The sequence below is a fragment of the Chanodichthys erythropterus genome, chromosome 11 (assembly GCF_024489055.1).
Source record: "Chanodichthys erythropterus isolate Z2021 chromosome 11, ASM2448905v1, whole genome shotgun sequence".
Classification (NCBI taxonomy): Eukaryota; Metazoa; Chordata; class Actinopteri; order Cypriniformes; family Xenocyprididae; genus Chanodichthys; species Chanodichthys erythropterus.
In genome coordinates this window covers 13,011,074-13,037,977 of record NC_090231.1, presented here as the reverse complement: position 1 = coordinate 13,037,977, position 26,904 = coordinate 13,011,074, and the positions used below count along the sequence as shown (strand labels likewise).

The following is a 26,904-nucleotide window of genomic DNA, read 5'->3' as shown; positions in this document are numbered from 1 at the left end:
GTCTCTCCAAACATGCGGTTCCAGGTTTCCCCCTCCTCTGACGTAAGATTAGGGGGAAGCCCCGCCCATGACTGGTGACGATCTGCCCTATTAGCATAGATACCGCCCTGAGTGAGCCGCAGCAGTCCGCCATTTTTGTTAACATGGCTGTAGCAGCTGGAGATATACAATGTCTGTGCCAAAAAACGTTACGAATGTTCTGTTATTGGATGAAAAAACTAACATAAGAGTCTCCATAGACTGCATCTGAGACACTGAGGACACGGTGTTTGAATTCCAATTATGAAGGAAATGTGCCGAAGAAAGTCAGTAAAGTGTTATATATTTGAGCAAATAATTTTACGCCGGACTGCTTCACAAACGAGGGTCAGTTCAACGCTGTATCTGCACAAAAGATCAACATGACAGCACATGCAAGTCGATGAGTTAATCAACTCCACAGCAGCTACATAAATTTATCAACTAATCATTCAGAAACATCCAGATGCATTCTAAAAGTTGTAACTTCTTCCTGAGTCTCTTTATCAGTGTCCGACTCCTGTTTGAACAACGTAAGGCTGAACACCGTTACTGACAATCCTCATTTTGGCTGCGTGAGATTCTCCAGCTTTGTTGTTGTTGAGCAACTTAGCTGTTAAAGCTCCGCCCTCTTTTGGAAAGGGGGTCGGGAGCAGCAGCTCATTTGCATTTAAAGGGACACAAAAACAGTGTGTTTTTGCTCACACCCAAATGGGGGCAAATTTGACAAGCGATAATAAATGATCTGTGGGGTATTTTGAGCTGAAACGTCACAGACACATTCTGGGGACACAAGAGACTTATAATACATCTTGAAAAGTCATGATAATACATCGTGAAAAGGGGCATAATTTAAATGCAAACACAGTTTTTGTGTCTTCCATTTTTTTTTCAGTGGGCATGTAAATGTGCTTCCTGCATCACTTTTGGAAGCGGTGATCCCTTGAAGAAAAAGAAAATATACAACACGACTGGTGTAGAGCGTTTCTTGAATAAATGACTCTTATGAACCAGCTCTTTTTGGTGAAAAACCATGCCACACAAACAATGCCCAAATTCTCTGCTGGAAAACAATAGTTTGTAATTCCAATGATATAATTTCTCTTTTTCATTTTCATTATAGTTATTGTGTGGATGTGTTTATTCTTTATTCTTATAGAAATTGAATTATTAATCAACACCGTTTTTTTCTATACAGTATTTGGTTGTATGAAAATCAAATCAGAACGGAGTCTATGATTGTAAATTTTAGGAGGATTGTGTGTGGCAGGCTCATTTTATGTGTGTGTGTGTGTGTGTGTGCGTGTAATTCTTCCTAATCCCATCTCTGATGGTCTCCTCTTATCCTCTTCTCTCAGTGCCAGACACAGCAACATTCTGCCAATGACAAGAGCCAAGCACACATGCACCAACACTCACACAATATCCTGAAATATCCCTGCATCGTGTCTATGCCACAAGCCAGCGGTGTGACAAAAGTAGAGTACTTCCTTTATAATCAACAAAGCCAAACTGCATATGCATGAAGATTATAACAAGATCGATCCAGTTTTGTCGCTTTTCGTCACTCATTTGTAGACAAGACGTCATGTATTTTCTAAAATGCTCCTTCTTGGTCTTATTGTGAAAGATTCAGCAGTTGACCTGAAAGAGAAAACTGACCATAAACTAAGACGATTACACTAATAACAAAAACAATGCGTGAAATCAAGCTTGGATAGAGTATGTTTCGGGGCTAAATGTGAACTAGTTCATTTTTAATTTATGTTCTGTTAGCGGATACAACAGTCTTGGACACCTACTGACGTTGAAACTGTTTCATTGCTCATGCAAATGCAGAAATAATGTTTTGGCAGGCATATTTGTCACAAATGATTAATTTATTCCACAAAACGAAAGTGTTGAATAAAATGTGGGCAACCAAGATCAACTGAATAGTATTCAGCTGGTCATGTGACATTTGTGGGGCCCACTATAAAGGATAAAACTGTGTTTTCTAGGGCGCTGATATAACTAGACTTCTTATATGTCGCATATTACTTTACAAAATATGTTTAAAATACATAAACAAAAAAGTTACTTCAAGAGACCAAGAATTCAAGACATGACAATGACACTCCCAGAGTCACACACAAAGTTTTCACCGCCACCAAAAAAAAGCCGCACCACAATCCAGCCTTGAGAAAGAGAATAAGAGAGAGAAAGAGTGATGATTTGACACAAAGACGCAGCCGGCAGCTCGCCATGACATGGCACTATGAAACGGTTAATGACGCAGCTTACGGCAGGATGGATTATCTCTCTCCTCCTCTCTCCCCCGTTCTTTTATTGGCTTTTGTCTGATTGTGCTACACTATGGAACAGCAGTGAGCGGAGCTTAAAGGAAGCTGCCATTCTCCTGAGGAGGCATAATTAATAACGCAAGCATATCCATCTGCTCTAGCCTCCTATATGTTCCCTTTTCTCCTTCTTTCTTTCTCTCCATCACTCCTTCTTTTGCTTATACATTCCACTGTGAGTGTATTGTGTGGGGGGCATCTCACTCTTTTGTCTGTGAGTGTGTGCATGAATGCATATGGAATGTGTGCATTAAACAGAGAGGGAGAAAGCCATGTGACTAGCTCAGAATTTTATCACTGATAGAGTGAGGTGTGTGTGTGTATATTATGTGTGTGTATATATTATAATTATAATTATATATATATATTTATACACACACATATAAACAATCACTTCAACTACCCCGAAAAAGGATGTGCCAGAAAGATTCAGTTGGATACATATGCATCTGGATCAATTTAATGTCAGGTTAATGAGTAAGGTAGAGTAAGGCACTTGTGCTGCAGTGTGTTTTCTGACACTGTTGAACTTACAGCTTTTCTTATTTAGACGAGAGAGGGAGAGCGAGTGAGTGAGCGAGCCTAACTCTCACTCGTGACTGTGGGTTTAATCAGAGCATCAATCTCTAGTAGAGGGGAAGAGAATAAAAAACAAATCTAATTACACCAGATCATTCAGAAGATGAATTAAAGACAGAGATAACGTTAGAGACAACCACGTTAAATCACCCTGCGCTTCCTCTCTCTCCCTCACAGACACACACCTGTTTCTGTAATAACAGGAAAATGGTTTCTCTCTCTCTCTGAGCTTTAATCATGAGGGATTATAGCTTGCGATTATTCCTGGTATTTTAGCTGATTATCATGTTAACCTCTAGGAAAGAAACCCAGACTTTCACATTAGAGATATTAGTACTACAGAAAGGTGAAGGACAGGAGGAAAAGTTTAACCTTTCAATCTTTTCCACAGCATTATGACATGAACCCGGCGTTCTTAGATGTTGCTCTTTCGTTGCCCAAGACAGTGGTTCTCAAACTTTCTGATCCCACAAACACCCAAATATGACGATGCTCTTTTTGAGAACACCAGATGGCTCAAATGAGTTCACAATTATGTCTCATTCAATGATGTTTCTCTTAAAATTGCTATGTTACTTTGTTGTTTGTAGACATTCAATAATAGTAAGCAGCACTAAAATGAATGGTTATATGGACTCCATTTCCCACAATTCCCCATCTAGGAACTAATTATGCACTCACACCTGTTTCCTATCAGTGATCCTTTATAAGCTGCACTCACACACACACACACAGGGCTGAGTATTGATTTTGCCTTGTATTCTACCTTGTCTCCGTGTTCCTTGTCCTTACCTAGCCTTGCCTTGCCTGTGTTTGACTCTGGACCCTTTTCCTTGTTTGATAAACGGTTGCTGCCTGTCTTGACCTTTGCCTGTGTTTGGATTACTCTTTTGCCTAGCCTTCCTGTATCTGTTTGCTGGTGTTTGAACCTCTGCCTGTGCGACTACGGGCATTCTGTTTATTAAAGCCTGCACAGGTATCTCCAACTCTGTTGTCCCGCTCCCATCCGTTACACAGAGTTAAACTGTGTCAGAAAAAATAATCTTAATTATGTCAGATAACACTTAAGAAAAACATGGTCAGGTCAAAGTGTCTGAATAATGTTTGGTTCCAAATTTCTATCTGGAATTTTTATCTTTAATTTTAGACTTTTTGTATGTGTCGTCACAGTTTACTTTATTTTGCTATCCTCACTTACATAAATGAACTATAGTGTCCTGTACCCACTAGTATCAAAAATATAAAAAATGTCTGAATAATTTTTGGTTTGACTGTAGCTAAGATAATCTGGTTTTGTATGCTTTTTTCTCAAAATGATTAAAAAAGTATTTAAATTAATTAATTATTATTAATATATTAAAATAATCTAACTGTAAATTAAATTGCTAAAAAACATGAAATCAAGATGTTAACTGAAAATTATAATATAATAAAACTTTTATTTAATACAATAACGGTCTTCAATTAAAGAAACAGTTCTTAAAACTTAATTATGGTTAATTAATATCAATACTCCCAATTTGTGGATTTAAATGAATAAACTATTAATAATATATTAAAATAATTGAAGATGCAAACTTAAATTTATTTCTTAAATTAGATTATAATAAAAAAATAATACAATTATAAAATATTTATTATTATTTCCACCTAAATAACAATTGTTTTAATTGAAAAACTGCAGTTCTTGAAACTTCTAAAGTCACAAAATTAATTGTGGTTAACTGATTTAATATAAATACTACAGGTCTGTATGGAAATAAATAAATAAATGAATTATTCTAACTTTACTAAATAACTGAACTCTAATCTAAATTAAGATGCTAAAAAAACACAAAATCAAGAAATTTATAATAATATAATATCGTTAAAATCATTAACATTTCAGTTCTCTGAACTTCTGAAGCCAAAAAATAAATAAATTATTTAAGTTAATTTAATATCAACACTTAGTTACTGTTAAGAAAAAAATAACAGCTTTGTTATAATTACAGGAGAAATACTTTTTCGAATGTTGCGTTGGACAACAGGGATCCTTTGAGTCAAAAAAGTTTGAGAACCACTAGTCTAGGAGATACAATTGAGTTATATAAGAGATCAGATTCGTGATTTCTCTTTCCTATGGATGGTGTTGGTCTGGACGAGTTCAGGTTGATGCTTGGCATCCCTTTTTGCAGTCCGCGTGTGTGTCTGTCACTGCGGTTCCTGGCACAGCTGAGCGGCAGCATCCTTGCCAGACACCCCTCCATCTCACCCGCAGAAACGGGGGATGAGGGACGAATGGGATGGAGAGATAGAGCGGACAGGCGCGAAGAATCGTTAGAGAAAGCGGCTTGAGAGGAAAAGCAGGTACGGCGCGAAGATTACAGCCAAGAGGTGAGAAAACCAAGGAGAAAGAGAGAGAGAGAGTTAAAGAACGAGAGGATGTGTGGAAGCAGGAAGGCAGAAAATGAACCGAATTTAAAGACAGCTGCCAATGAAGGGAATAAGTGAATGAGATAGAGACACACAAGAGAAGAAATGGGGAGAGAGAGGAGTCTAGAGGAAGAAAGAGAGGGTCCTAATCCCCTAACAGACAGCTTTGTGGCGTGATTGACAGCCGAGTGCACTACACTGGGGCGGCCCTGGAGGGGGTCTCAGAGGGGTGTGAGTGTAGGGGGATTATCCACCCATCGCTCATACACCCCTAAGACAGGGTCAAGTGGTACAGGCCGTTGGCTCTTGTTTTCCCACTCACTTTCACACGTCCATTGAGCGACTTGCTCTGTTTTGTTTATGGTTTTGGTTTGCAAATGTCGCCTTAATGTGGACGGATAAATCAAAACACCCCCTCTCTTCCCACCCCTGTCCTTTCAGCATGCTGACATAATTATGTTTGCTTTTAAAGACACCTTCGCTCAGTTAAACCGACTGTCAAACCATGTTGCCACTCAAGAGAACCACACTTTAAGGAAATATGTTTAACAGTTATATCTGGCAAATCTGATTAGAACAAAGTATACTTCATTTTTTTAGGCTACACAAACACTACTAGGGTATACATATTGTGTATAGTGTGCATGACATTAATTTCATCATCAGTAGTCTGCACGTACTGTATGTGCGCAACCATTTTTCAAAACATGTGCCGTTCATTTTTTTTGCCCTAATTTGTTTGTCCTCAAGGTGGCAACACTGAAAAAAACAACAGACGTTTGTGTTGATGAGCGCTTGTCAGTCCTTCCAGGATTTCGCAAGACTTTTTTCAGGTTTTTGCCGCCTAAAATGACTTGAATTCTCAAAAACTGCAGCAGTATTTACAGCTTTTCTTGTTGTTTTGCAGTGAAAATATACCACAGACAACATTCTTTTAACATTATTACTTTTCTGACCTGGAGAACCATTGCAGGGCTCCAGACTAACATTTGAAGGCAGTAGCACCGGTGCCGTTAAGTTCTAAGGTGGCACCAGCCCCTGATTTGGCAAATGGGGACAAACTATGAAGGATGAACAAATAATGTTTTGGACATCACATTGAAAATAACATCCAAATTGGGAAATATTTAAAGCTTTGAAATGTTGGTAAAAAAAACATTTCTGCCACAAGTTATTTCTGTTAGTGTTACACTTAGCCTACACTTTGTTTTCATGGCACAATATTTCTCATGGTTTCCAGATTACACAGCGCTGGGAAGAAAGCGCGTGAATTCACCACAGAATTAATAAAGTCGCTGTGAAATCTTGTGAGAAATATTCACATTCGTAGCAGAATTCTCTGTTAAACCACAGATAACAGATCAAACATTGCCGACGTGGAAAGTGTTTGATCTGATATCTGTGGTTTAACAGAGAATTTAAAAGAGTTTAACTGAGCTGCGCAGCTCAAACGAGTTGACTAAATGTGTTTTGCGATCTCAGAATTATAGTAAATATGAGTTTCCTAGGTAAAAATTGCACATGAACACCCTCCAATTTCAAAAGTTGAATGCAATGAGCTCGTAATCACGACTTCTGAAGTGGGAATTATCAAATTTCCGATAGCACGTGAAGGCAGCATAAGCACAAAATCTGTGGAATTAAGAAAAATGCAAGCTTGCGGAGTTTGCTTGATTTTGCGATAAATTCAGTGATCGCAGAATCGCGAAATCCTGGAGCGACTTGATTGTGTGAGGGGGTTAAGAGAAACTTTATTCAAATTTAGGACTGTTTAAACAACACCATTTTCAACTAAAAACGTTTTGGCCATTAATTTACATTTTGGGGGCCTGAAACGGGTTTCAAAGTGCAAGTCTCTGAAAACAATAACATTATCATCTCTGCGTAAACTACAAAAACGTGAATTTGTGAAAACAGTGACCTCATGCACATGCGTATTAAATGTTCAGTCAATCGTGCATTGTGATTTATTACAAAGTGACACTGCCAACTACTGGTGGTCCGGCATGCACAATACAGCATTTTTAGTTGTTAAAGGGTTAGTTCACCCAAAAATTTAATTTCTGTCATGAAGTACTAGGGCTTTTTACTACCGTGGTGGTAAATCACCAACAACCGCCGGTGTTGCGGTGGTGGGGCCCGAAGGGGGGGCGGGGTTTGTTTTATATATATATATATATATATATATATATATATATATATATATATATATATCTTGCGTTTCGCTGTCATTTTGATGGACAAGATCGTAAAAAAAAAATGATCATAATCAATATTTTTTTTAATGATATTTTATTCACAAACTTACAGGATAAGCAAATAGGCATAGGCTTGCATTTATTTATACTATGAGAAGAAAGTTGATCAAAGACAAGCTGCGTCACTTTCAGTTTTCATCTTGAACTCTTGTAACGGATTGTGAGTGAATGCGATCATCCTTTCCCCTTTACTACTGTACAGAACAAAATAAACATGAATGAAAATAAATATATATGTTGAAAGAAACAGTAGCTTACCGAAATCTGTATCACGTCAGTTCAGTCAGTGTTGCCAACAATGTCACCTAACATTATAACTCAGAAAAGCCATTCGTTGACCATAAACTTATAGTCAGCTAGAAAAAAAAAACTTAAGTAAGCATGCATAAGTAACTTTACCATTATATACTTTACTTAAACTGGGTGCTCGTCTTTGTGTAATCAAGCGCATGTTTTCATTTTATTCTGGAGACTGAACTCGCGCTCTGCTGCCACACTGGAGCGCGCTCACCACCTATTGGACAGGGGTGGGAATTACAACAAGCTTACATACAAACTACATAATCTGTCAAAATGACAGACGGGCTGCAGATTTTTTCCGTCACTGCTAAACAAATTCCAACAAAGACGGAAAATTTTCAGTTAACGCGATCTCTGAGATATATAAATATATATTATATATGACGTCACACTACCGCCGGTGACACTCCACGACCGTGGTGGCGCGGTTGTCATGCCTACCGTCACAGCCCTATGAAGTAGCTACTATCTCTCATGTCATCCCAATCCAAACGATTTTGTCTATGCAACCTTTCTGGACCTCAAAATGTGCAATGACGTTGCTGCCTATGTGTGGTTCAGAAACCCTCGGATTTCATCAAAAATATCTTAATTTGTGTTCCGAAAATGAACGAAGGACTTACGGGTTTGGGACAAAATGAGGGTGAGTAGTTTAATTAATGACAGAAATGTCATTTTTGGGTGAAATAACCCTTTATCTATACTCTGAAGCCTTATCACGCAGGTTCACCCAAAGATGAAAACATTTCCAATCACATTTGAAGACCATTTTAGGTGTATATTTACATTTTTGTCACACAAAACTATTGTGGCTTCGAAAAGACTTGAAATATAGGCTACAGAACACAAGTTGTATTGTTTTTATGCTTTTTTTGTCCTTTTCACTTTCACTTTCACTGAATGGAAAACTGGAAAACTTCAATGTTCTGTGAAACATAAACCCTTGAAAATCTTTTAACAAGTTTCAATTTTGGGTGAACTGTTCCTCTAAAGACTGTACAACGCATTAAATAAGTTTAACTGTATCTCTCACAGCTTCATTTTGATTTGCATCAAATAAATATTCCACCTTCCAATATTGCCACAAATCTTAATGGATGTACTTTTAAAATTCAAGACATGAAAATGCCCCCAAAAAAAATCACATTCAACACTTCAAAAAATAGTTACACTCCCAACGATCACATTTCAACATCTTACAGGAGGACCTTATGAATCTGATCTTGTCTATTCCTGTCTGCGCTCCAATTCCGATGTGAAGAATAAATAAATTATCTGCACTGCAGGGACTGGCGGAGAGTGCAGCTATGTTTTCCTTCATGATGTGATATTTCCCTCAGAAGAGAGACGGCAGCACCCTGCGGCCCGAGATGTGAGGGAGGGAGAGGGAGAGAGGGGGAGTGCATAGGGTGAGGACAGACCAGTTTCATCCGCACCCCATTTCACTTCCGAACCCAAGCGAAACTCAATATCCCGGCTCCTGCTGAGTGCGAGAGACAGATACAGAGAACGCTGCTGCCTGACGATGCCTATCAAACCCCATTCAGCCCAGATCTGGGCACTTATTCATGGAAAGAGAGAGATAGAGAGTGAGAGACTAACATGAACCAGGTGGGTAGGAATACATGCACAAATGAAAATTCTGGAATGCCAGGCAAAGAAGTAATTGATAGTGTGTGTTACACTGTATGAAACAAGACACACTGCCCAGCTCATTCTAAGTGTGCAGGTTTGAGAGCATGAACGCATATGTGTTTGTGTGTGTGTGTGTGTGTGTGTGTGGAGGGGGGGGGGGGTTAGGGGTGGGCGGTCATGTATGATGGGGCCACCCATTCACAAATTTACAGTGAACACAAAAAAAGACACTGATTGCATGTCTGTGTGCATTAAGTCACAGTATACAGTCTTTGTTTACAGTTGCTGTCCCGACTAACCAATCAGACACATGGTGCCACCACTGTAACCAATCACAGAATTAAAAACCAAACATTTTCTTCTTTAAAAAAAACGCAGTTATTTTGTTTTCATGATTGATAATTCCTGTCACGAAGGTACTTGTGCCAGTAAAGTACACTCGATCGTAAGTTTAAGCTTCCTGCTGTTTTAAAGGAGAGGAATACACCAAACAATCTCTACAGGAGTCAGATATCATGAATTTATACACAAACGAACTGAAAACAAATTTGATCCTGTCAAAAATGAACCTTATAATATAAATATGTCCAACTAAAAAAAAAAATCCAACTATTCACCATGGATTCAACCCAAGCACACAGCAAATCTTTATACACAACCTTTACACACAAAGCTCCATCACTTCTGTGCAGTAAAAAGCTAGGGGAGTCTTTGTCTCCACCACCCTACAAACCCCCACACCCTTTCGCCTGACATTTTTAACCCCCCTTTCTTTAGGTAGATGGACAGAAAGAAAACCTCTCCATCTGTTCTCCCTCCCGTGGCTTTGGAGTTATACTACAGCCGGACTCCAACAGAGAGAGAGAGAGAGAGAGATGCAGGGAAAAATCGCTACTGAAAAAGGAGACGAAAAAGGGAAAGAGAAAGAAAGAAAGAACAGTGCAGAAAGACGGGGTAAAGGAAAGGTAAAGAAGGATTGATTTTCTTGTTGTCCAGCTGTACAGAACTGAGAGCCGCCACTGAGAAGGTCTGAGTCATATGGTCACTCACAAGTGCTGCTAATTTACTTAAACACTCACTGGGAGGAATTTTTCAGCATTTTCTGTACTGATTTTGTGAGGGAATTAAAATAATGATAATAATGAAATAAAATAATAAAAATAATATAATAGAAAAATAATAAACATTTTAATAGAATAATAAAAAAAATTTAATAGTTTTAAATGCCAAGTCAGTTTAGTCATAACAATATTATAAAGTATTGTATAAAAAAATAAAGAATTTGTTTAAAAATGACCCTAAACAGTTTTATTAGAGTTTTTAAATATTAACTTTAAGTGAGCGTCTAATATTATATTATATTATATTGAGTTGATATTGCAGGGAATTAAAAATAATGAAATAAAGTATTAAAAAAATAAAAATAAAATAGTAAAAAAAAATGCAAAAATGAAATAAAAATAATAAAAAATTGTAATAAAATAATAAAAATTAAATTAAATTATATTATATTAAATATTTTTATATGACAAGTAAGTTTAGTCATAACAATATTATAAAGTATGGTATAAAAAAATTAAGAATTTGTTTAAAAATGACCCTAAACAGTTTTATTAGAGTTTTTAAATATTAACTTTAAGTGAGCGTCTAATATTATATTATATTATATTTATTTTATATTGCATGGAATTAAAAATAATTAAATAAAGTATTAAAAAAATAAAAATAAAATAGTAAAAAAAAATGCAAAAATGAAATAAAAATAATAAAAAATTGTAATAAAATAATAAAAATTAAATTAAATGATATTATATTAAATATTTTTATATGACAAGTAAGTTTAGTCATAACAATATTATAAAGTATGGTATAAAAAAATTAAGAATTTGTTTAAAAATGACCCTAAACAGTTTTATTAGAGTTTTTAAATATTAACTTTAAGTGAGCGTCTAATATCGGCCAATTATATTATATTATATTATATTATATTATATTATATTATATTATATTATATTATATTATATTATATTATATTATATTATATTATATTATATTATATATTTTGAGTTGATATTGCAGGGAATTAAAAATAATGAAATAAAATATAAAAAAATACAAAAAAAATAGTAAAAAAAATACAAAAATGAAATAAAAATAATAAAAAATTGTAATAAAATAATAAAAATTAAATTAAATTATATTATATTAAATATTTTTAAATGACAAGTAAGTTTAGTCATAACAATATTATTATTAAAAGTATGGTATATTAAAGTATGGTATAAAAAATAAAGAATTTGTTTAAAAATTACCCTAAACAGTTTTATTCGAGTTTTTAAATATTAACTTTAAGTGAGTGTCTAATATCAGCCGATATTCAATATGGTTCTGATATATATTTTGAGTTGATATTGCAGGGAATTAAAAATAAATAAATAAAATAATGAAATAAAATATTAAAAAAATAAAAATAAAATAGTAAAAGAAATTGTAAAACTATTAACATAAACTTTTAACTTTAAGTGAGCGTCTAATATCGGCCGATATTAAATATGGTTCTGATAAATATTGAGTTAATATTGAGTTTTGCAGTCTTGAAATAGCTACTTGTGAGTGTTATCAAGATAGCTCAGTTAACCAACTTTTGAAATCATGAAACACATACAACTTTCTGACAAGGGCCTGTGCCTTTAAAAAAAAAAATCAAGAGAATATCTGTGTGTGAAAGTGCGTTTGAGGTGTTCGGACTGGCACAAACCCATCAAACCACCCGCTTCGAAAAGACGAGAGTGGAGAAAAACAAGCAACTATTTAAACCCAGCACACACACACACACACACACACAGACTGGCCAAACATGTGTAATATGAGAGAGCGAGTGGATTAAGAGACAGGAAAACTAATAGAAAGCGAGAGTGAAAGAATGAGGGAGAAAGTGGGGGGTTCATCAAGAGAGGCATAATTTTTGGCAAATGATTCAGTGTTTAAGCGGGAGTATATGTGTTAAGACGTTTGTGTGTGTGTGTGTGTGTGTGTGTTTGAGGTCTTTCAGTGAAGCGCATTGAGACCTCTTTTGTTCTGAGGGGAGGAAAGGGAGAGGGAGCAGAAGAGGAGAGACTCCAGAAAAGCAAGCGATACGCTACTGAAGGAGGGAGAGAGGGAGTCCGGCCTCCTAGGAAATTTAACCCCTGAAGTTGGATTTGATCCAGCGCTCTAAGCTATAACATTTTTTAAACAGACGTATGCGTTAAAGCTTTTCTGCAGGAAAAAGAGTGCAAGAGAAAGAGCAAGGAAAAAAAGGGGTGAAGCTCAAAGCTGACTGCACTCAGAAGTGCATCTCAAGGCTGGGCTGAATTATAGGAAACTCAGCTGAAATACTGAAGCAATATTAATACATGGCATCAGCACCGGGGGCCAAACTGGAACTGCCGCCCAGCTCATGAATACAGGGTTCACCCTGACGCCCCCGCCACCCTGCCTGCAGTACTGCCAGTCTCTTGAAACACACACAAACAAACACATAAACGCTTAACACTTCTCTTACTGTTGAGGAAACACTTTTCAAAACAATGGCTGTGTCATCTGATATTATAGTCATGTGATGAATGCTGTACGTGTAAACTTTAAGAAAAGTTCACCCAAAAAATGAAATGATTGTATTTACCCTCATGTTGTTTCAAACCCGTATCACTTTCTTTATTTCATGGAAAAGTGAGTAAGAAATGTTGAAAACGTTCTTTAACATCCAATGAAGGACTGTCAAACTTTAAGCAGGACAAAAAAAGCACCATAAAAGCATCATACAAGTGATTCATATGAAAAATTAAGCTATAATCCACTGAAAAGCTGTCCTTCCACTGTAATTCTCAAATCTCAATTGTGCTCACATTTAATTCAAATCTGGCATTTCAAGATAAATCACACCAGCTTTAATGACGATTATTTTAACCCTCAGGTGCTGTTTGGTCATTTTTGACAGAAAAATTTAATGTTTTAGTTTTTTTTTTTTTTTTACTTTATCGGAATGGTATGAAACCTGGTAAAGGTTTTGGCACTTGCTAAAATCATGGACATGATTCAAAAAGGTTATATGGTCTTGTAAAAAGAAAAATTATATTGTTTGCAGTCAAAAATGTCCACATTGGAAATGAATGGGAGACGAATTTCATCTAGTGGAAATGTTTGGTACTGCACCTAAACAAAATCTTACTGAAAGCTCATTTTTTGAGATATCAACCTCAACTTGTTTAGATTTATGGCTTTGATTCTCTCACAGTTTTACATTAAACATGTGCATTTTCATAATAAACTTAAATGTCTATACTTTTTTTTTTTTTAGTTTTTAACTTTTTTCACTTCAGCCAAGTGCCTTCTTTATAAAGAGATCAAGCTTAAAGCGGTAGTTCACCCAAAAACTTACCCTCAAGTTGTTCCAAATCTGTATAAATTTCTTTGTTCTGTTGAACACAAAGGAAGATATTTTGAAGAAATTCTGTAACCAGGCCGCTTTGGGGCACCATTGACTTCCATAGTAGGGAAAAAAAAATACTATGGAAGTCAATGGTGCAACAGAACTGTTCATAACTATTCCATAAATATAATTTAGAACCATAAAATCTCTAAAAAAAAATACAAAATATTAAATAAATAACATTATCAAACTAACATATAGTACATTCACTTCACTGAAATAAAAAGGTCATTTTTGACCGACACGCGAGCGGCACCAGACGGTTAAATGTCATTTGTTCTCATTATTGACAAAATAAAACCTGGTGCAACTGAATGAGATTTGTGAGCTACAGCAGAACATTTTCAGCAAATTAGGACTTCCTCACACAAAGATATCATATAGCTTTTTTAAAAAATATATAGCGCACGATTTTTTGAGTTTTTTCCATACACTCTAAAAAATGCTGGGTTAAAAACAACCCAACTTGGGTTAAATATGGACAAACCCAGTGATTGGTTGGGTTAAATTTTTGACCCAACCTGCTGGGTAGTTTTATTTAACTCAACTATTGTTTAAAAATGACTATATGGCTGGCTTAAAATTAGCCCAAAATATGTTGGAAATTAAAAATCAGACACATAATTACTAGAGGCAACAATAATATCAAAAGGTGAACATTCATTAAAAAGCAATTTAATACATGTTTATTATTTAATTATTATTAATGAAACATATTTAATATACTGAATCTCTGTGTGTGTTCAATATAGAAAGTCATATGGGTTTTGAATCACATGAGGGTGATTAAGTGATGACAGAATGTTCATTTTTGGATAAGGGAACTGATTCAGCACTGATTACAACTCTTGATGGTAGTAATTGTAGTCTCTGTGATTTGTTTTGTCCATCTAAAAAGCAATCAATGACAATAGAAGGAAACAGCGCTGCAGGTGGGACCGGTTTATGTTTCATTCGTCTAACATGACGGATTCTTCTAGGTGAAGTGTGCGGGGAGCCTTGGGAGGGTTGTGCGTTCTCGTTAGGCTGGAAAATGGCCTTAGCGCTGTCACCAACTGTGAGTACTGCGTTCTGCTTTCTATAAGGGAAGACCATGTGTGTGTGTGTGTGTGTGTGTGTGTGTGTGTGTGTGAGGCAGGAAGCCTTCAGGGTCATGATCAATTGACCATCTCTCACACTCTGTAAGTAGGTCACGTCAAACCCCAGGCCCCCTAACTGACAATTACAAACTGTCACACCTACACACACACTAGGGCATTTTGGTCATTTTGTCTACTCAAGCACTCCACAGAAAAGTCAACTGATTACTCGAGAGGAATGGAGGGTGGGGGTACATCTGCGCTATTTTTGTAAACGTTGTTCAATTTACATGTCAGATTTATAAAATAAAATTAAATAAAGGATATATATACACAGTTCAAAAGTCTGAGGTCAGTAATTGCCAATTTGCTGAATAAAAAGTTTCTAGTAGAGAAAAAGACTGACTCTAAACTTTTGAACGATATTATATATACATATACTTTCGGTCTTCCCTAACACACAAACCCGTGTTTGTTTCTCATACAGTTCAATTTAACTTAACTGGTCAGGAGGATTTCATAAAGACGGAGGCCTTAGAGGTCCTAGTACACTCACTCTCTCTATTTTTAGCACAGGCATTAACACAAATCACAAGGCCTCAGTCAAAAATCAGACAACACTTATCACTACAACGACACAGTCAGACGCCATGGAGGACAGGAACGGTTTGCACATTGTGCAGCAGGCTTTGAATACAACTACAGATGTCCCAGTTTCCGTTGATAACTGCTGTTCCTCTCCTGTCTTCTGACTGTGAATGTTCTTAACTGTAGAGACGACGATGCAAATGAAGTCTGGCTCCATGCGTCTGTCTGCCGTTCCTGTTTACAGCTCTAAGATCAGTCACCTTCGGCCCCAGCAGTGACACTGACCCCATTACAGACCCACAGACTGACACAGATATCTGATCCTAATCACATTGTACAGTTGGCCAAACCTACTTCAGACCGTCTGTATCCTCTTGATTATTTTTGAGCAGTTATGATTTTGACCACTAGAGAAACACTTGCATTCCCTTAGATCTGCGATCAGCCATGACAACTTGCCTTACTATTGTTTGCCATATCAGAGCTGATTCCAGATCAGAAGGCAGACAGAGAGGCAGGGGGAGTCAATAAAAGCGGGGCTGAGTGACACGGGCTAATCTATAGTAACATGGCAGTTTTCCTCAGGCTTTTATGTTCATCTAATGTAATCAACTCAGAGGATAGAGGAAGCCAGAAGAGGACAACAACTACAAAATGATGGTGCAAAGACATTGCCTGTGGTTGCTGCTCAAGAAACATTTCTTATTATTATCAGTTGTGCTGCTTGATATTTTTGTGGAAACAGTGATTTTCCAGGATTCCTTGATGAATAGAAAGTTCAAAATAAAAACATGTTGAATCTTTAATAACATTAAAAGGCATTTGCTGTCTTTTTTAACCAATTTAATGTAAATCTTTTGAATGATAAGAAAGAAAGAAAGAAAGAAAGAAAGAAAGAAAGAAAGAAAGAAAGAAAGAAAGAAAGAAAGAAAGAAAGAAAGAAAGAAAGAAAGAAAGAAAAAAGGGAGAGGAAAGAAAGACAGAAAAAGGAGGAAAGAAAGACAGAAAAAGGAGGAAAGAAGGAAAGAAAGAAGGAAAGAAAGAAAGAAGGAAAGAAAGAAAGAAAGAAAGAAAGAAAGAAAGAAAGAAAGAAAGAAAGAAAGAAAGAAAGAAAGAAAGAAAGAAAGAAAGAAAGAAAGAAAGAAAGAAAGAAAAGGGAGAGGAAAGAAAGACAGAAAAAGGAGAGGAAAGAAAGAAAGAAAGAAAGAAAGAAAGAAAGAAAGAAAGAAAGAAAGAAAGAAAGAAAGAAAGAAAGAAAGAAAGAAAGAAAGAAAGAAAGAAAGAAAGAAAAGGGAGAGGAAAGAAAGACAGAAAAAGGAGGAAAGAAAGACAGAAAAAGGAGGAAAGAAAGAAAGAAAGAAGGAAAGAAAGAAAGAAAGAAGGAAAGAAAGAAAGAAAGAAGGAAAGAAAGAAAGAAAGAAAGAAAGAAAGAAAGAAAGAAAGAAAGAAAGAAAGAAAGAAAGAGACAGAAAAAGGAGAGGAAAGAAAGAAAGAAAGAAAGAAAGAAAGAAAGAAAGAAAGAAAGAAAGAAAGAAAGAAAGAAAGAAAGAAAGAAAGAAAGAAAGAAAGAAAGAAAGAAAGAAAGAAAGAAAGAAAGAAAGAAAGAAAAGAAAGAAAGAAAGAAAGGTGGGGGAAGGAAAGAAAGGCTAGAAGAAAAAAAAGGAAGGAAGGAAGAAAGGAAAGGAAGGAAAGAAATAAAGAGCAAAAAGAAAGAAAGAAGGAAAGAAGGAAAGAAAGAAAGAAAGAAAGAAAGAAAGAAAGAAAGAAAGAAAGAAAGAAAGAAAGAAAGAAAGAAAGAAAAGGGAGAGGAAAGAAAGACAGAAAAAGGAGAGGAGAGGAAAGAAAGAAAGAAAGAAAGAAAGAAAGAAAGAAAGAAAGAAAGAAAGAAAGAAAGAAAGAAAGAAAAGAAAGAAAGGTGGGGGAAGGAAAGAAAGGCTAGAAGAAAAAAAAGGAAGGAAGGAAGAAAGGAAAGGAAGGAAAGAAATAAAGAGCAAAAAGAAAGAAAGAAAGAGAAAGGAGGGAGGAAGGAAAGAAAGAAAAAAACAGACAGACAGAAAGAGAGAAAAGAAGAAAGAAAGGCGGGGGAAGGGAAGAAAGGCTAGAAGAAGAAAAGGGAAAGAACGAAAGGAAGGAAGGAAGGAAAGGAAAGAGGGGGAAAGAAAGAAAGAAAGAAAGAAAGAAAGAAAGAAAGAAAGAAAGAAAGAAAGAAAGAAAGAAAGAAAGAAAGAAAGAAAGAAAGAAAGAAAGAAAGGGGGAGAGGAGGGAGTAAAAAACAAAAAGAACAACAAAAGGAGGAAAGAACGAAGGAACAAAGGAATGAACGAATGAGCGAAGGAAGGAAAGAAAGAAAGAGAAACAAAAGAAGGAAGGAAAGGACAAGAAAGAAAGGAAAGGAGGGAGGGATGAAGGAAGGAAGGAAGGAAGGAAAGAACAAAAGAAAGAAAGAAAGAAAGAAAGAAAGAAAGGAGATCCAGAGCTGATGGTGTGTGTGTGTGGATTGACCCAGGCTGGAGCGTACGGCAGCAGGAGAGGATGATCCTGATTAGTAAAGGTGGTCTGTGTGAGATCTCACCAAATCACACACAAACACACAGGCAGAAAACCTCCTGCCCAACGCTCATGTGACCCTCTAAACCTGTGAATGGAATTAGCCAGGAAAGAAAGAGAGTGAGAACAGAAGTGAAGGTCTTAACATCTGCAGCAGCAGGTGGGTGCAGACCCTGATCAGCTTTATTACTCTTAAAAGAAATAAAGAAACGGAAAAGCACAAGGACGACGCCGGAGAAGGAGTTGAACTGATTCTCTGTTTTGTACTTCGGTCTGCGTCTCAATATTACGGTTTAAGTAAGGAGGCCCAGTTTCCGAGAACTGTCATCACTAACCTGCGCACACAAATACACAGATTCAAACAAACACAGAGTGATGAGAGATGTTCAGAGCGAGACCACACACACACACACACACTCTCGTACCGCGCTGCAGGGGTTTAGGAGGCCCGGTCCCCGTGGCGCCCGCTCTCAGGAACACACCGTTCCCCACGCATCAGCACGAGTTTAACAATCAAACCGTGTGTGTGACGATCGACGTCCTTTCAATTATTTCAAAATAGCTGAAATTAACACCCCACAAACATCTGGATGCATTCGGCACACAGAAGTGTGTTTGTGTAAACATGTGTTCCTTATATTTGCATCACAGAGCCCCTGAACACACTTCTGGCTGTCTCCGCAGGGAAGGCGCCATTGTTCCCCATTATATTGCCTTGTGTGTGTGTGTCTGGTCTGCAGGCAGGCCGCAGTTATTCTGCCACATCAGCTGAGAGCCATTTTCACAGCTCCTGTTGCTGAGAGCTCGTAAAGCCTCCAGCAGACCCTGCACCACACACACAAACGCTCACAATTTTACCTATTTCTCACTGCAGGGTACTGAGCAGATGCCATACAAGAGCTCAAGTGTTATTTCACACACATTTGTGCTATACACACCTTTCATCTAATACACACACTCATTTAATTTGCCATCTAAAAGAGGAGATAACATTTTATAGAAAGCTATTAATAAAGACTAAACTCAAACCCTAAACCTACTGAAAACTTAGAGATGCCTCTACATGTAAACAAAATTATAAATTAATTGGATCAGTTTGGGTGATGAATACTTTTATTCAGCAAGGACACATTCATTTTAATCAAATGTAACAGTGAAACATTTCAAATGTTAAAACCATTTCATTTCTATTTTAAGTAAACACTTTTTTCTTTCCATTTATTAAAGCATCACAGTTTTCATAATAAGAAATGTTTCTTGAGCATCAAATCATATTCAAATGATTTCTGAAGGATCATGAGACACTGAAGACTGGAGAAATGATGCTGAAAATTTACTTTTGATAACACAAATTAAATTTTCAAATGTATTAAATTATCATAATTTTACTGTTTTCACTGTATTATTGATCTAATAAATGCAGCCTAGTTAAGCATAAGACTTCTTTAAAAAAAAAAAATAAAACATTCAAAAACTCTTACTTGCCACACAGCCTCTCTCTCTCTCTCTCTCTCTTCTATATATATATATATATATATATATATATATATGTATGTATATATATATGAAGAGTACCATTGCAAAAACTCTTAAATCCTTCTGACATGTTTTCTTTTAAATTAGCTTTTTTTTTTTTTACCAGGCTCCTATGTTTAAGGTTCAGTTATTTCACTTTAATGGTAATGAAACACACTTAACTACGGAAGAGGATTAGGGCCAAGCAATAATAAAAAAATTAAACCATCTCGAGATTAAAGTTGTTAAATTTCGAGAAAAAACTCGTTAAATTTCGAGAAAAAAGTTTAGATAAAATGTTCAGAATAAACTCATTAAATTAAATTAGATTATGAGAACAAATTCGTAATTTAGCGAATTTGTTCTTGTAATTTAACGACTTTTTTCTTGTAATTTATAGTTTATTCTCAATATTTTATTTAGACTTTTTTCTCGAAATTTAACAACTTTAATCTCGAGATGGTTTTATTTTTTTATTATTGCTTTGCCCTAATCCTCTTCCGTACTTAACAATTAAGAATAAAGTCATTAAATTACGAGAAAAAAGTCGTTAGATTATGAGAACAAATTCGTAATTTAACGAATTTGTTCTTGTAATTTAAAGACTTTTTCCTCGTAATTTAAAGAGTTTATTCTCAACATTTTATTTAGACTTTTTTCTCGAAATTTAACAACTTTAATCTCGAGATGGTTTTATTTTTTTATTATTGCTTGGCCCTAATCCTCTTCCGTACTTAACAATTGTAAGGCCGATTATGAACGTAAATTGATACTTATGACTGATCACGCTCAGTCATAGCCAGTTGCGTTCAGTCGGCGATTGCAGTCGGTGTTCAAATTCCATGTGTAAGTATTTAAATCTACTTTAGTCGCAGGAAACAATCGCTTCGTGCTGAGCACAGTCTTAGAATGTTTTAGCTAGTCGGTTTTAGTCAATTCATTGGTATTTATTTTTTGCAAACACCTCTAAGTCCACTTCTTTGGACAACAAAAATGTCAGCAAAAGGAACACTGTTGTGTTTACTTGCTACTTGTGAAATCCTGTCATTGCCACTGTAACAATGGACAAAACATGATAAAAACTTGCAGCTCGGCAATTGAAAGCCGGCTCGTACGCACACCATCATTCATCTTGGAATCATATGATTCGATTTGCATCTTCTGATTGGTTCTTCTGTGGACTTTTGCTGACAAAGGGAAAGGGATTTAATATATTTGAAAGGGATTTAATATATTTGAAGGTAAAAGTATTTGATGAACGTATACTTTGTGCAGAGAGCATTCGCTCAACATCATTATCTCATTTTTAAATATTTATGGTTTTTAATGTAACCTTCTCGCTTGAAATAGCTACTTAGGTCAGTTCAAGAATAATTAATGCAATTTTATATTATTTATTTGAAAGAATTAAAAGAGCAGTTTCATGTCTATCCTTGTAACTGGTCACGGTTGATATGGGATTTAGAAAGTAATTTGTAAAAAGTAATGCTACTTAGAGAGAGTAATCCATACAGTACAATACACTTTCAGTGGCATATACAAGCACAAAAAAAACAGACTCTCTTAATTCCTTCTATTAGACCATGATGATGCTTGAACTTCCCTTGCCCAAAAGAGGCGAATCCAGTCAGGAAGCTTGAATGGATCAACTCAATTTAGCAAACTACTACGGATTCACACCACTAATCTATTCGCAAGCCAAAAAAAAAGAAAAAAGTTTCTGTTTGTTTTTACATTTCCATTGATTTAGCAGAAGCGACTCACAAATGATGACTTTCTGAACACAACCATGTCAGTAACCTACTGAAATCGTGTCTATTCTAATCTCTTCTTCCAATGACCTCCCCCCGAAATTTCCCTCATATGCCTCATCTTAAGCCAGAGATTGGTTAACTAGCGCTTTTATCCGAGCCCAATTAGCCTGCGGTAAATTAATTATTAAAAATCCATGGGGGTAACATGTTTCTTTGAGACCGAGCGCTTATACAAAAAACCCATCACATGTACACACACAGACCCTGTGACATTTATGATAACACACAAATCCTTACCCACAATCGCTCATCTGAATTCATAATCGGAAAACCCCCCACAGGTTTGAGCAGGATCTGAATCTCTGGAACGTACAGTGATTTAGAGAGAAGACACAGAAACCTTCTGAACTGTTAGTAACCATTTGGGATCAAATTACCCAACCAGCGTCTTAACATAGTCAATTGTAAGATTTTTCCGACCCTAACTGACCGCCCCAGAACATCAGTCAGAGACGTGTTTGCTCATCCAGAGAGGGCTGGGTACCAAGGACACACAAACACACTCTGTCTTTCTTGTGTGTAAACAATGTATCAGACAGTGTGAATGTCAGAAGGTGAAGGACACTTCCCAGACAAGCTGGCTTACTAAGAAACACCATTAGTCTTTACTAAATAAAAAAAAACAAAAAGCCCTCAAAAGTCCTATTTCATGTCTTTTCAGTCTCCAGCAACCATTTTTCATTTATGCACACTTAATTAATTATACATACCGAAATTACATTAAAGTGTCCATGAACAAACACAATTTTTGCTTTATAGATTTTTTTCCCCCTGAAGCAGACAATTTCAAGGTGATCTTTGTGCTGGACTTGCATTTTCTTAAGCCTAACTCAAACTGACATTCATGGCTTAGAAGATATTGATTTCTGTACATTTAAGGATGAGCCCCGCTGTTCCTCCCTCGTCTCTCAATCCCTCTTTCCTCCCATCACTTCTCAACTCTTTCTTCGTTCCTCTGAAGGCAACACATGTTTCTAATTTCACATGGGGAGGAGAGTGGCAGCGCCATCGTGAGAGGGCGAGAAAGAGTATGGTCATGACGGAGAGAGTGATGGGATATAGATAGGTGAATAAAACATCCTACAGGTGCAGGCCCTCATCTTCAAAGCACCGAGGAGCAGAAGTTCACTGATCCCCATTAAATATACAGCACTGCCAACAATGTAACCTTCGTACAGCTACTTTTAGTGTGAACAGTGCAGACTCCTGTAGCCTAGAGCAAAAACACACGGTGCAGATGTCTTGAAGTTTGCATCTGCGTGAGCAGAGAAAGTCTTACTGCATAGTGTATTTTCGAATCAAACACAAATATGGCGACGCTGTGTTTGTGTATGTTGGTGTACGTAAAGAAAAAACACTTACATTACAGTGTTAATGCTACCTGTAACACAGTAGAGTGTATAATACAAATAAACAAGACCATAATATGTCATTTATAGTGCTTATTATGTAGGCAGATTGTCCAGGAAGATTAATCTGCCAATATTTGGCTAATTTGAGATTAAGAAGAACATGAGCCACTGCTTAATTTGCCAGTTCATTGGAATGTCCATAGAAAAGACATTTCTTTTTTCATTTTTCAATGTTACTAAGTGAGTAAGCCAATAAAAGTGGCATGCGCACTACGCCACTGGAAAACCAATTTCAATCTACCAGTAATTATAATAGCATACTCACATACTTTTAGCAAAACGCCATTTCCCTTAATTGTGAGTGTTTACACTGCGAAATGAAGCGAATTCGGAGCATGTAAACTGCAGGTAAAAACGTGAGAAAACCGGCGCCCACTGTTAATCGCTTTAAATCAACTTAAATCGATTACAAGTGATTGAATCAGTTAAAATCGATTATCAGAGGTGCCGCTTCTCTCACTCCCAGGTAAAGGTCAAGCAGAAAAAGCGCGGTCACGGTCAAGCCCCCCCACCTGCGCGCGCGCACCCGCTTCAAATTAGGTTCCACAAACCCCTGCTAGATTAACACAAGCAACACCGACAAGCACCCTCATTAAGAGCGTCTGCCAGCGGCCACTGGGACAGAATAAACCCCCTCCATCCCCCCCAGCAGCATCTGTTGAAGCGCAGAGCCCGGTATATGCGCCACATGGACACATTAAAAACCTATTCGTCTTTCAAGAGCTCGTGGCACCACTAATAGCCCCTCATAACCCACATACCGATTTAGACCGGGCACACAAGTGCTCCCACGACGCCGGGTGTCCATTTAAACAAGCCCAGTAATGACAGAAGGGCGAAAGAAAGAAAAGGGTCTGCTCGGCCATAAATCGTCGTTTATGTGCCGGACACGCCGTTTGCATTGGTTTCTTTGGCTCCCCACTAAATGAATTCACAGTTGCTGGGTTGCAGAAACCTCCCCCTTATTTACTGATACATACTACGAGAAATCTAGCCGTGAATTGCCCACTATTCCTTCCTGCGGCATGGAAAACCGTGTCACCTCCGTGACTAGAGTAATAAATTTTGCAGCGTGAAATGCGACTGATTGACCATCTAAAGTTAACACTTGCGTGTAAAACTTTTCGCTTCAGGTGTCTTCTTGCTAACTAGTCCAGTGGAAGGTGTCGACTAAGAGTGAAAGCTTACACCTTCTTTTGTTTTAACTACTGTCATGACAGCAGAGAAGTTGCTAAATAGCCCACAGTGCTTTGTCTTCCATACGGTTCTACCAGTTTACATTTTTAAGTTTCGTTTAAAGTTTGAGTTGTATCTTACACAAAGCTCACAACTGTAAATAAAAGTCACAGATTCCATGTAAATATTTTACATGGCTGGTGTAAATATGTCACGAAACGGTAAAGTTTACACCTTGGCATTTTATCTTTTGTTTATCAAGCTGTATTGACAGAAGACGCTGACTAGAAAAAAATAGTCCCGAGGATGTCTACACGTTCTCACAAGTTCAGCAAGAACATTTTCACAAAGGTTACATTGTTTAAGCGGCATTAAGACGGGAAAATACTTGGTGTTGAGCAACTAAAATTCATGCCAATCTAACTGGAGCGTATCTGAAGGAGAGGCAGTGGAATAGCGCAGCGTCAATAAACAGCGCTAACTGTCGTAAAATTCCTCAACACACACCGTCAATGAAATGTGGCATTTATTAGTCTAGCGACATTGATGCTCGTAACTTCTGCAGACTCGTGATTATCCACTAAGGGGCTTGTCGGCGTAATAGCGCTTAACAGCTTTCTTTCCCCCTGTGAGAGACATTTCAAAGCCGTCCTTCAACGGTTTATGTGAAAACACGAGGCGTTTGACTATCTCCAACGCAAAGCTCTTCTTAAATAAACGGCAATAAACGCCGTGCCCAATGCCTTTAGTTGCGGCTCTTACCTTTTGTTCAAGGAATTCCAGTAGATGGGCTCCATGTTGGTCGCCGTGATCCCGAGTAAATCCACTAAGAATATCAGCAGAATTCCCAATCCATTTTCACAGCCCTGACTCGCCATTTGAAATCCCGAATTCCTTCTATTTACTCCCATCAAAGCTGTGTGGGATACTCTCCCAGAGGATGGAGATCTCTGGACTCGGAACAAAGCGTATTTGGTTCAGGTGAATCCAGGAACAACGTGTTTTTGGAATATCTACTAAACACAGGAGAGTAGATTAAACAAAGGTGCAGTCAATGTGGATTTAAGCAGAGAATTCCACACACACAAACACACACACACACCAAAAAAAAAAACGTTTTTAGGGAAAAGTAGCCTAGCTCGTGGACAAAACTCCCACAAATTCCCACAGCCGTTTTTCCTTGCAAAGAGTTTACTTTTCCAAAAATTCGAGATGCTTATTCTTTTCCTCGGCGTTTAGGCTGGACCTATCTTTCCCATTCCCTTTTCACTCCCACTTGATTCTGTTTTTTTCCCGACGAATTAGGTCGGGAATGTGATGGTAGATGGATGATGGTTTGGGATGAGCTTTTCCTCGCCTCTTCAGAAGAACATGTTGATGCTGGACAAATCTCGCTGCTTCTCTTCCTCACCTCTAGTTCTCCTACTGGATTTTCCTGCTTGCCTCTGAGATTCCAGTAATTCCGCATACACCAATTAAATGTTGCAATCCAGATAATTAACGGAAATAGAAACAAACAGCAAAACGAAAGTAATTAATGCAAATTAAAACCAAGTCAACACAAATTTACAAATGTGTCGAGACTGACAAAATTATTGCCAGATTTTCCAGGGTGGAAAAATATTGCAATCCTTATTCATGGGTTTCGGTTGCAGGGTGTTTGAGAATGTGATCGGATGTGGCAAGTCATTAGATAGTTCATTTCTCGTCTGTCCTGCTTGGATTCTCTCGATGTGTCTCTCTCACTGGCTGCAAATCCGACTAGTGAGACTTGTTCCTAACGCTCGGCGCACACTGACAGACTGAGTTGTTTGAGAAAGAGAGAGAGCGCGCGAGCGAGAGAGGCAGAGGGAGGGGGAAAGGGGAGGTGTGCGCGCTCGAATAAGAAAAATCCCATCTTCCGGCTGGAGTGCGCACTAACGGAGCGGATTTTTCTTTGGGGGATTTGTTTTTTCCGCATGTAGAGGTGCTATTAAATCCCGCCAGTCACAAACACATCCATATACCATGCGTTGCAAACATATTTCCCAATGCTCACGTTAAAGGATTCTCTATATTCATACATAAATAATAATATTCTCTGAGCGCGTACATTTTGTGACTGCTTCTTTTTCCGTTTGATATGATGATCGTGATCCCTGGCACCCGATCAACGCTGTGCATTCAGAAGCGACGGCTTACGGAGTTACAGCGCCCCCAGTGCATTCGCTGGTATCGGTGCATGTAATAACATTTCATGCTGGTGGTAACGACACTAATGACAAGCTTAGTAAGATATGCAGCCGATAAAGAGCTTGTTTAATAAATATCTCTACCGTCCAATTGAATCTGGAATGATTTTCAACGTTCTGCGTATGTAAAAAATCTGCAATTAATTGTGTTTGTATGCCTGTCTATTACATCTGAAAACAACAATTAAGAAGTGTACTATGAACTAAGCGCTGCTGATGGGACCCAAGGCGTCTGGACGGAGGACTAAAGCCTTGCCTACACTGACACCCAGTGGTAAAGTAATGGTACGACAATCCACTCACGCACGCTTCAAATCAGGACGCTGCAGCAATAAACATTTTATGTAGCCTAATTAAAAACGTAATAAACTAATATTTAACCTAAAGACTTGAAAAAAAATACATTTAAAGAGGAGTAGTTTATAAATAACAGGCATTTTAACGTCTAGTAAACAGGGTAAATGTTGGATTTTATAGCAACAGTTAGCAACAGCAACAATACGTTTTGTATTGTATTTTTTAGTGTT

At 37.2% G+C, this 26,904-nt stretch overlaps 1 protein-coding gene across 1 annotated transcript in view; it reads right to left on the bottom strand.

Moving 5' to 3' along the window:
- Positions 1–25,884, bottom strand: part of efnb3b (ephrin-B3b) — a 98,297-nt gene extending 72,413 nt beyond the window's left edge. The window contains exon 1 of the mRNA XM_067401773.1: positions 24,909–25,884. Within this exon, the coding sequence (XP_067257874.1) occupies positions 24,909–25,057 (149 nt within the window). The 5' untranslated portion in view covers positions 25,058–25,884. The remainder of the gene's footprint in view (positions 1–24,908) is intronic.
- Positions 25,885–26,904: the final 1,020 nt, after the last annotated feature.